Source organism: Siniperca chuatsi, linkage group LG17, assembly GCF_020085105.1.
Source record: "Siniperca chuatsi isolate FFG_IHB_CAS linkage group LG17, ASM2008510v1, whole genome shotgun sequence".
NCBI classification, from domain to species: domain Eukaryota; kingdom Metazoa; phylum Chordata; class Actinopteri; order Centrarchiformes; family Sinipercidae; genus Siniperca; species Siniperca chuatsi.
Genome location: NC_058058.1, coordinates 21,010,469 through 21,022,495, shown reverse-complemented (window position 1 = coordinate 21,022,495; position 12,027 = coordinate 21,010,469). Strand labels below are relative to the sequence as shown.

At 40.2% G+C, this 12,027-nt stretch overlaps 1 protein-coding gene across 1 annotated transcript; it reads right to left on the bottom strand.

Moving 5' to 3' along the window:
- Window positions 1–737: 737 nt before the first annotated feature.
- Window positions 738–4,982, bottom strand: irx4b (iroquois homeobox 4b). The gene is made up of 6 exons (XM_044172531.1): window positions 4,514–4,982; window positions 4,086–4,274; window positions 3,704–3,816; window positions 3,140–3,296; window positions 2,716–2,869; window positions 738–2,604 (listed from the first exon to the last, which is right to left on the bottom strand). The coding sequence occupies exons 1-6, from the start codon at window positions 4,556–4,558 to the stop codon at window positions 2,021–2,023; spliced, it is 1,242 nt and encodes a 413-aa protein (XP_044028466.1). The 5' UTR covers window positions 4,559–4,982; the 3' UTR covers window positions 738–2,020.
- Between the last annotated feature and the right edge of the window lie 7,045 nt (window positions 4,983–12,027).

Below are 12,027 nucleotides of genomic sequence, written 5' to 3'. Positions count from 1 at the left end.
GAATTCATCCTGAATTATTTAATCCGAAATGGTTAATTCCATACAAAGCCCAGGAAGATCCCTCCTCTGTTCTGATAAATACTTTATCACTCTTCCTAAATCGAAAACAGGGGGAGGAGAAAGATGGGTTTGAAAAAAATGACTTCTCAATGTTTCTTGAGAAAGTGTTGGTTTAAATGTTTTCAGGGCTAAATTTGTGAAAATTTCTTTAATAATTGAAGTTGATGGAAATGTATTTTTCATAAAACATTTAGGCCTAATGATGGCAACCTTATCCCTCTGTTTATTGCAATGATGTTTCTTATTATTGGTTGTATGAAAAAATCACCGAAGTGGATAAAGATGTGACACTTACTTAAAATTACTTAAGAGGTTTTATGAAGCATTTTGCGCGTGGTGGCATTTCTTGCAGTCCCAGGTTGACAAAGTCAAAAGCTGCCTAATGAAAAGGGACGCATCGCTGATTGCGGCTATATCTGGAGCCGAGGTGGAAGTGGCATCGATTTAACAATTTAGCAGCACCCTCCTCTGTGTGTTTCCATTAGTCACGGCTGAATACCACCCACTTCCCCCCTTTCATTCCCTCAAAACACACACACAAACACTCACACACACAGACACATATCCAAAGCTGCGGAGCTATATTCCACTATTACTGAACAGAATTCACATCATCTAAACTGATATCAGTGGTTGCAGCACAGTGGACAGCTAATGTAAGGGCACACTCAGAGAACTTTGCCATGCTACGGAATACACCTTTTATTTTTGTGACTCAGTGCATGTGCAGGCTATAGTGCAAGTGTACAATATTGTATATTTTTCATGTGTGTATACCGTACAACCTTGCTGCAGGAACGTGTGTGGTGACACTTGTTTGCTACAAGACGTTTGACCATTTATGGAGCCCATAAGACTTTGTAAGTTGGAAGAGAGTTAGGGCCTATCCAAATGCCAAAATATGATCATAAATTGTTAACTGACCGTTCACTAAACCCCTGCCCCGCGATACTCCAATTTAAAGCATTTAGAGGGTGGTGTCTTTTTTTCAAACTTTTTCTAAAATATCAGATTATCAAAATCACAGGAGAAAAAGGTTAAGAAATAGATTGATAGATTGTTTTGCTTTAATGTAAACTTCAATCATTAGTATGTCCGGCTAACTAGCTTACTGCCTACAGTAATCAAGCATAATTTCCAAAGCCAAGGAGCACATCATTAACTAGCGTCAACTACATTACCTGTGGGGTTACAATGTTGCGTTACACGATTAGCACATCCACTGTGTAGCATTTTCCCATTGTGTGCAAGTCAGTCCTGGATACCATTAGAGTTTTGGCCAATGTTAGCAGCTCTGTCCTGCTCTTTACTAGATTTGGGGAAGTTTACACTCTAGCAACCCAAGCCAACATTACCTGAGATAGCGTTACATTTGCCAGATGCATTGGTCAGTCCTCATCACAAAAGCCTGCTTGTCTTCTACATGGATCGTCAACTGGTGAGGATATGCTGACTTTTTGCCTGTGACATGAAGCTTTAGCCTCAGTCTGTTAGCACAATATATTGCATTTAGCCAATAATGCATATTTATGACCCCTTTTACAAGATTGAGCTGTCAAGTTTACAAGTCAGCCAGAGTCAGGTTTTCTAATAAACTCACGGAGATAACGTTAGCTTAATTAGTAAGCCAGCTAGAGCTAATACAATCTGCCACCAACAGTTGTCATTTCAGATGGCAAAATCAACGGTTGTTGGCTAAACTGAGAAGCCTGCTTTTGTCTACCCCTTTGTTTGGAATCAAAATGTATTAAAGATTTTGAACGGTAAATCTACTACTGTTATCATTGTAAACTACATATGTGCTGTTGAGAAAGGAAAGCTTGACAGGTGTAGCAACAGTAACTAAGGGGGATGGCGCTTAGCAAACGGTCAATTGGTCAAGTCACAAGAACAAAATCTAGACTTTTTGTTTTAAGTCCAGCAGTCTTTGAAATATTCCATTGATGATGTGTTGGTCGGACTACAAAGATGACGTAGACCTAACAAGTTCAAAGGATTGTCCGGGTGTTCTGCTGTCTATCACGGCATCATTTAAGCCTTTCCACACCTCAGCTGGTTTGGGCTGTTGGAAAGGAGGACCATGGAAAACTCCGTCCACCCATTCTCTGAGCGTGGCGACTGGTGATTCCTGTTGTCTGTCTGCCTTTGTAAGCGCCATATTTGATGGATACCCGGGAGATGAGGACCTGGTCGATGCCAGCATACAGGGAGGGTATTCTGGCTGTAAACTGGCATCCAAAGACACAGCAGTGTGAGCAATGGACCAAATTTTCGGCTTGGTGTCTGTACTTCGAAGGTCTGGATTGGGATAGAAGGCGCTGTTTTGCTGTTGGACCATTGTAAGTTTGGGGCAGTCTGGGGACAATCTCTCTTTTCCGTGCAGTAGGTCTGGATTGTGTGTGAGATGCCTATGTGGGAGATCTGGGTTTGGGTTTGGGTCATTGTCCTCAGAAAGAAACTGTGGCTTCGGTTCACAGTCAGAACCATCTGACTCCAGCAGGTCAAAGTCCTCAAGGTCACTCTGCAAGTCTGCACACTGCTGATCTGCAATAATGAATGATACAGATAACACTAAGTATGTGCATGCTAATCAAACTTTGAGCAAACCTTGAAACAAGCTAAATGCACTGAAAGATTGATTTAGGCCCTGCTTACCAGGAAGTTCTTTGTCGTTTTTAAGTGGCTTCTCAGCTTCGTCACTGTCATCATCACAGCCCCGGTCATCAGAGCTTTTACAAGCCCGCGGTGACCACGTCACCTTGTTCTCCTTCTTCAGCCTCCTGCGTGCATTTGCAAACCAAGTAGACACCTGAGGGAGGGAAGGAATGGAGGTCAGAAAGGAACATAAAATCATACGAACAGGAAAGAAGGACATTATACAGGAGTGAAGGAAAGGGCAAAACATTGAATAAAAGATAGGAAAAAAGTATGAAGGCTTAAGAGAAAGTGTGAAATAAGTAAAGCAAACACGAAGAAGGACAAATCATCTAATGCTACCAGAAATGGATTGAGGGTATACAAGACATCAGGCAACTAAACTTCAAGAAATAGCCATCCAGAGTATTTTGCTAAAACCTACCTGTGTAAGGGTCATCCTGGTGATGATAGCAAGCATTATCTTCTCTCCCTTAGTGGGGTAAGGGTTCTTCTGGTGTTCCTGCAGCCAAGCCTTCAGGGTGCTGGTGGTCTCTCGGGTGGCATTTTTACGACGGGAAGCACCATCAGAGCAGGAATACCTGCGCCAAATGGTGACAATCCAAATAATATAATGTCATACCAAAAATAAGTGAATTACATTTGCTATAAAGAAAGGCCTCCCTAATTTACGAGAGACTATTGACTTTAAATCATATATTAATGATGTCTTAGGAGAGAGACCATACCATAAAGTGCAAAAAACCACACATATAATTCCAGACACTAAATCCCAGTAAGGATATTATAGCTAGAGTGTAATACTTATGTAATGATGCCAAGACATAAAAGAATATGAGGTCACTACAAACTTGCTACAGAGACATCAGAGAGTCGGCAGTCCCAAGTGGAGGATGTCTGATGTTAACATTGACACTGAATCGAGAAAATATGGTTTAACTTAAAGGCAATAAAAGCACTCAGTCAATATATGCAGACTTTGGCTTACCCATATCTGTCATAGGGATATTGTCCAAATGTATATTCATAGGGATAGTAGGCAGGAGTCTGAGACGTCCCCACATGCACAGATCCTGCTTCTTCTTTGGGATCTAGTGGCCCCTGAAAATATTGGCAAATAATTGATATATGATTAATCCGAATCCTTAAAATACTCCAACATATTTTCACAGGAATGCACTCTGATACTAAAGAGTGGCTTTAGCCTGAAATGACCTTGTCTGCTTAGATTTTTTTTTTTTTGGTACATCTCAAGGGGTTTATCCTAATAAATACATTTGAACAAAATGAGTTAGGTGCGCAATTACGCATTTTTAAATAAAGGCAAAATTATAGTAATAATGAACTATAAAGTGAAATGTGAAACTCACTCTGGAATAGAGAGCGGTGGCGTCGCTGGTGCAGGTGTTATAGTAACCTTGGCTCTTTGGATAAGGGCCGCTGTAGAGTCCAATGCCTGTTCCAGCGGTGAGTTGGTGGCCCGGGGAGCGCAGCACCGGGTGTGACGGAGGCGTTCCCGGCTCCAGACAACCAGCCAGAGAGCTGGAGGTCATCAGAAACTTTGGCAAGAAAATTGCAAAAATTAACCCTATTTGTCTCATTACATTATCAGTGCGAAAGATACTTTAAAGGTATTTTTCACACACCCGAAAACCTGCCGTGCTACTCACTGATTTTGTCACATTTTGTGAAGAAAACAAGTGAGTTGTTCGTGGAAATTCTGACACTGTAGTAGTCTATACTTAATCATCTACAATAACTTTAAGGACAAAAAACATGCTAAAAATATTGACTGTACCTGCGGTGTGGTGGAGTAGGAGTATCCCAGCGGAGAGTAAGCCATGGCTCAAATAAGATCAAAGAGACAAAAGCAGGAGCGCAGACCCGGGGCGACATCCAACAGCATCCGTGCCAACGGTAGACTTTTGCCTCTGACACTAGTTCAGAGCTAGTTTGCCGTTAAACTTTTCAGGTTTTAAAATTTGGACCTACCACCTTATCCAAATGGGGGCGCGCAGACATTTACGCACCACTTTCATTTTACGCACCAAGATTAACAGTCTTGAAAAGTAACTTTTTGGCTTCCCTTGCAGTTCCGCCTCATTCACCTAGCAGCTGCAGCTTCTACAGTATCCCTGCTATCTTACAATCCAAAGCGAGTGTGTGCCTGTGTGCCTGTGTGATCAAACCATGCATCTCCCTGTGATGCGCTCTTAGGTTTTAAGGCGCGTCTCTCTGACGTCAGCCCGGTCTCTCTGTGTGTAGCCCGGTGTTCATATCAAGATGAGGAAACTCACCTAATTAATTCCCTTCCAGTTTTCTTTCAGCTCTTATCCAGGGGAACAGCTCCACGCAAGCGCAAGTACCCCCCCAACAGTCCTCAGGCGTAATGAGAATGTGATCAATTCTCCTTTCCAAATAAACACACACACAGCTGCACACATGCACACATACACGCAAACTCCTACACACACATTGCTATGGCCAGAGGGGGGATCAGGAACGTGATGCCTTGACACCACATTGACATAAGATGATTGATGACTACAACCTGATATTAGCATAATCGTTTTGCCCTGTAGTTTAGATAACTTGTCAGCACGGAGAAATCTCCCTGTCATCCACATATTCATGAGTGGGGAAATTTCAGGTCTCCTTCAAGCAAATTAATCAAAGAATAAACACTCTCTGCATTCCCTTGAGTAAGCACCTTTATCAACTGAATGGCTTGTCATGTTTTAATAACAGTCTTAAGCCTATCCTGGTGAAGTGGAAACATTTCTCTAATTTCTTCTCAGTCCACCTTTAGATCTTTATTCATTCTTTATAGATGGGGGAGGATGAAGATAGGGCAAGAGTAAAAGGATGGGGGGAAATGTTAAGAAGACTGTGTCTGTTAAAAACAATTGGATAAGTTACAAACACGCAAAAATGGCAGAAATAAAGAATTTTTGGGGTAGAATGTTAAGAGACAGAGAGGAAATGAGTTAGGGATAGTATGAAAATTCTTAGTGGGGAGAGGGGAGAGTGGGGTCAGAGAAGGGAGAGTTTGTTTTTTGGTGCAGAGGTTAGTCTGAATTTTTTGGGAGAGCTGGGGATAGTCTTTTATGTTTTTTTCTCATCCCAGATTCATTAAACTTTTGAGATTTATTGTTAAAAATTTTAAATTGATCAAGTAGTTAAATCACAAATGTGGCTTTTGTAGATATATAACTGTGCGCTTTAGACGCTGTCCGGAAGAAGCGTCTGACCAACAGTCAGACATCTGATCGCATACATATCGAGCTATAGCATCATCTGATCTAATTCATATATATTTTTATACAATGATCCACAGGTTGCAACCCTGTCTCCTAGAAACTACGTTTATATAGTTGTTGAAATTAAAGCCCCTTGTGAATGAAGATATCTCTTCTCTGGAGCCTGATTCTTTGACTGCAGTCAAGTCCATATCCACCGCCTCAACCAGCTAAATTGTGGGAGGTCCTCACCCTCTGTTTCAATAGTACTAAATTGTTTTCCCAATTACGTTGCGGTGACAATCATAATCGCTGGCTGGATTATGTTCAGAGTGAACAAGTAACTGGGTCATAATTTATGATAAGAGACATTGCTGTTGAGTTTTTCAGTTGTATTTTTTTGGTGCTTTGAGCACCACAAGCCGAATGCCATATAGTTCCATTATAGTAAAAAAATGTAGACATCTCTACGGCTGATATCTCCAAAACTCGGCGACTCACACCAAAACAATCTAGATGGGTAAATAGCACTACAGGTAAGAGGAAACATATGCATTTTTGATTTTGGAGTGAACTGTCCCTTTAAGCGCAGCACTTCGACTTCGAGTCCAGGGTTCGTATCCAGACTCTACCGTCAAAGAGTTTCCCCTCGGGGATCAATAAAGTATTTCTGATTCTGATATGTGACTTGGTTTGGTTGGTTTGGCTTTAGTTAATGTTAGGGAAAGATTGTGGTTTTGGTTAAATGTTGATAAACAAGTTGTGTCTTAAATCACTGTGGACTTTTTCTGTATTAAACCAGACCTATCTTAATCTATCTTAACTAAGAGATGTGAGTGCCTAAACATAACTATAAAAAAGTTTAATATTGCTGTAGTCACTACAATTGGATATTGTATTGCAAGATTGGATATTTTGAAGGAAAACAAATGAAGTGCCTTTGCAGTAAAGATTTTACTGATATGTTCAGTATCAACATTTTTTCGATTTGCCCGATAGTTAATTAACTACATTTTCTCATTATGTTAATAGAAAACATTACGTTTACTTAAAGAACACATTTGCTGTTGCAAATGATTTGTATATAAACGTAATTGCTAGGAGACAGTGTTGCAGATTGGGTGGAAAATATTGTTGTACAATATAATATTAAGTCCATCAGCAGCCACAGAGCTGCCGCCATAAATATATTATTTTGAGATATTTGGGGGGAGTGTATTGTGGTGCAAAGAAAATGATGATAATGTTGGAGAGGGTCTTCCTTTTTTATAAAATGAAATATAAAAATCATACCCCCTACCCACCCTAATCATTTTTGTACAGTCCCTTATATTGGAAGAAATGGAGGGGAGAATCAAAATGAGAAATCAATTTGAGGTTATGGAGAAAAAAGAAGAAATAAGCAACAAAAGGAGGATCAGAAACTTTACGAGCAAGAAATCCAACATGTTGAAATGAATGTGGAAAGGAGGGAAAGCCTAAAGAGGCAAACTTGGGTAGCAGAGGAAATCGTTAATAGTCAGGGGATTTGAAATGGAGCGAGGGGATGTGGAGGGGTAAAAGGACAAAATATTCCCAGTGCACCCAGAGTAGGGCTGGAACAACAGAGCTGCATCACCAGAAAGCATCTCAGGACCCACTGGGGAGAAAGCATCTGTGTACCGGCGCTTGAGTGACATTCCATTTGTCCCGTGAAAGGTGTTCATATACTGAACACGAACTAACCTCATCTGTGCTCAAAGCTTGGAAATGAAGTTATCTCCCCACGCTGGTGTTGCACGTCTTCACACAAAACATATGTCACTCACAGAGAATGGCAATTTGTTTAGCCACTGACAATGAACATGACTGTGTTTAATCTTGGTTTCATATAGTTTATGGGGAAAATAACTTGTGAGGTATAGAGGAATGAGCAGCGTTTAACTTCCAAGCTTTTGTTACCTTCTTCCTGGGTAAAAAGAATGAATATAATGCAAGCATTGTACATGGAGAGGCATAGATTATGTTATTTCCCTCTTTTTGAATATGCAATTGACTACTTATATATTAATATATGATGTGTTTATAAATTTATGGCATTCCTCCAGTATGTATTTCTTAAGGCTCTGCGTTCGTTAGACCGTGATTATATCTTTCTGATCGTGCTCCCCTAACATCAATCATTCATTCAAGATGCTCCTCAAGAAAAGAAGAAAAAAAAGAAAGGAAACATTCTTATTCTCTTCTTCCTGCATCCAACTCTAGCTATTATGCAGTAGGTGGGGCAGGGGGGTAATGATAGAAGCATGTTAATGTGAGAGGAAGAGGGCCAGGCAGTGCAGAAAGTGTTTGGAAGAGAGGGCCAAACAACTCCAATCACAAGTTCTTTCAATCACAGTGTGCTGCATTTGAATATTTTCTACCTTAAAATCTGAAATCCATGCAATTTTAATCACTGTTTAACATGTAGATGCTTTTTGAGCCTTCATCTTGGTTTTATCTATTTTACCTTGAAAAAAATATATCAGTGGGTGGTGCTGAAGGGCCCAAATTGAAGTGAGAATGCTTCTAACAACCGGTGTGAAAACATGACTATTGTTTCTTGAGCCTCTTTTGGGAGAGGTAATCTTAGTCAGATTGGAGAGGAAAATAGTTCCATATATAGGCTCCTGGTAAAAAATAAATAAATAAATAAAATGGGAAAATATGCTAATTCACTTTCTTCTTCACTTTAACATCTGTTAGTTCTATCTCCTACCAGCACCTTTTAGCAACATTATGCAACTATTTTACCTTTAAATAACAGCTTCAAAATCATTGTGATGGTACACTGACTTGTAATAGGGAGAATGGTGCTTCTTTCATTCCCACTCCGCACCCCAAAGACCTGTTCTTGCACTATGTAACTTGAGTTGAGCAGGTACGATCTCCTGCGAGAAGTGTGTAATGCTGCACGGCACTACGTCACACACCACCAACTATGGGCCTTTAGCTAGCTATAAGAAGAAGCTTGCTTGTTATTTTCAGCATGGACATCATGTCAGAGGCGAGGAGACCAAAGAGGATGTTGACGGAGGAAGTTAAGAATAGAAAAAGAGAGAGTGACCAAGCAAGAGGCCAGACAAGAGTATATCTCGGACTGGCTTAGATGTTGGCGAGAGCTTCGCAAAATAAAAGGCTGTAAGACAGACACCGAGCTGGCCTTCTTGCTGTTGGACTAGTAAGTAATATCAGCTGGCTTGCTGTGTCTTGTGTTGTTGCACTTGCTTGATGTTTGGCTGTGTTAGCAAAGTTGTCTTCGACTCGCAAGTTTTTGGTGCGATTTGTACGACAGTGGTGTAAAAGTGAATTGCACTTGCAAAAATGACCAATTCTTGCATAATTAGGCTTTAAAGCTCACTAATTAAAGTGTTTAATCTCTACAAAAAAGGAAATGTAAAATTGATTGTGGTTTCATGAGGGGTTATGCTGCATTCATGTAATGTCAGCAGAATGGGAAGAACAGCAAAACCTCCCATTATTCCGACTTTGGAGCATTCACACATTATTCAGAGATGGTTGGCCCACTGCCAGCCTTGTAGTCACATCATTTAAACCTAAATTAACTACTTTTGCCTTGTTGCGTATTTAGAGCAGTTTGTGAGCAAGTGAACTGTTTATAGGTCCTTTTAAATGAACTGAATTAATTGCGTTAGTGTTAATATTGGATTTTATTAAGATGTAACCGCCAGTGACGGTATCTTTGCAGCCATTTTGCCACCACTTTGTTGACAATTCTGTGGTTTTTTTCACTAAGTGGGAGATTTCATCGCTGTCAGAAATTTCCGATATTTCCGACTCGAAATAACAAGTTGGAGGCTGACCTGAACAGTTTTTCCCACTTGGCTGCAGTTTTGAACGAAATGACGTGACTGGAGCAATACTATTTCTTGGCCTTGGCACAGTGACTTCCTGGAGTCTCCGCTGGTTGCCTGGCAACCTCAGAGACAAGACGGGACTCCAGGAAGCCACTGTACCCAACCAAGAAATAGTTGCAACACCTAACCAAATAACAAATTGTCATTTTTACCCTTTGGTGTTTGTACTGATTAAACACACAATATATAACGTGTTAATTAGTGAGCTTTAGAGGTGCTGGTAGGTAGATTTTGTTACCTTTGGACAGAGCCAGACTAGCTGTTTCCCAGTGTTTCCAGTCTTTGTGCTAAGCTAAGCTAACCGCCTGCTGGAGTAGCCTTATATTTTCTGGACAAACATGAGATTGATATCAATCTTCCCACAAAAGTATTTCTCCAAATGTCAAACTATTTCTTTAACATCTTTTTTTACAAAACTGACAACAGCAAAAGAAGTTATTCTGTTGTTCAGATAGTATTTGTGTGCTATGGTGTATTCCTTCTGACACTTTGCTAAAATAACTATCTTAAGGTGTTCTGAAGTGAAACAAAATGAGGAGAAAAGTCGATTCCATGCAAGACTTCCTTTGCTGACAGTGTTCTACCCTCAGACAAATGAACACAGGGGTAACACGAGGTAACTTTTCCACCTTTTTTCAAGTCTCTGCTCTGTGAGAAAAATGAGGGATATTCAGAGAGAAAGAAGAGGACAGAGGAGGACAAGCAATAAATGGATCATGAGGAAAGAAAACAGTTCTTTCTTTTCACCACAAGACACGGCCAACAGTGGCTGCCTCTTGTTAAGTACAAGTGCAAACCGGGCTCGATCTGATCCACAAACAAGGCTGCCACGAGTACCTGTCTGACCACTGAGCAGCAGCCATGCTATCTGCTGCTCCTCAGCTCCTGTCTAATAAGAGCCTCATGGAAGATCTGGAGCTGCTGAACTCTGAGTGGGATACTATAAATGCCCTGGTCTTCCTCATCAATGATGTAAGATACAGGAACAGAGACAAGCTAACCCTCTTAGCCGCTGTGCAGTGCGTGTGTGTAAGTGTGTGCGTGAAAGAAGTGGACGGAGACCGACAGAGGCAGAGAGGGAGACAGGTTTAGGCTACAGGCAGCTCTTAAGAGTGTGTACAGTTTGCGTTGAACCCTGGGAGGCCAGCCATATTCCTCCATATCACTTCCACTTCATTACTCCGGGAGCGGACATACATTATTCAGCTCTTCTAGCCGAAGTCCACAGGGACCGATAGAGCCTTTAACAAACACTTTAACCTATCTTAACTCTTTCACTGATCCTCTGTCTGTTACCTGTTATCTGTTAATTTGTTTTTCATCTCCCTTGTTCTTCCTTGATTGCTGTTCTGTCACATTCTCTCTCTGCGTCTGTATGTAATTTTTTTTTACCTGTTTCCTGACCATTTATTTTTTACAGTTTCTTCATCATTGACTGTCTGCTATTTTACTTTTTCTACATACATACTGACGTTACTTATGTTTGGGGTCAATTAGAGAGGTCTAAATCCCTGTTAGAACTTTTAGGAACAAGTTACTATAAAACAACAACAGAAATAGAATTTTTTGGGATTCGGGAGGGAAACCAATCACAGATTTAGAACACATGCATTTCCATTCCATGTTTTACAGCTGGGGGCTCTGAGACGCCAACAAAAGTAATGTCATTTTTGCTGTAGTGGACTTCTGAAACCAGTGGTAGGAAGTAATCAAGTACATTTAATGAAGTACTGTACTACTGTTCAATTTTGAGGAAGTTGTACATTACTTGAGTCTTTCCATTTTATGCCACTTTTTGTTTCTACTCCACTACATTTCAGAGGCAAATATGTACTTTTTACACCACTATATGTATTTGATAATTTTAGTCACTAGTTACTTTGCAGATTCAGGGTAATAATTCAAAATATAATTAACAAATAAATTACAATGTATTATTACAGTATAAGTTAAGATAATACTTGATTGATCCCTGGGGGCAAATTCCCAAGCTACCTGGCAGCATATAAAGACATTAAATTTAGCTCCACCTTTACCAGCTGCAATATCAATAATTATAATCCAGTACATTATTTTACTATGCATTATATTTTACTTTTGGTACTTTAAGTTTATTTTGATGCTAATACTTTTGTACTTTTACTTAAGTAAAATTCTGAACGTGTGACTTTTACTTA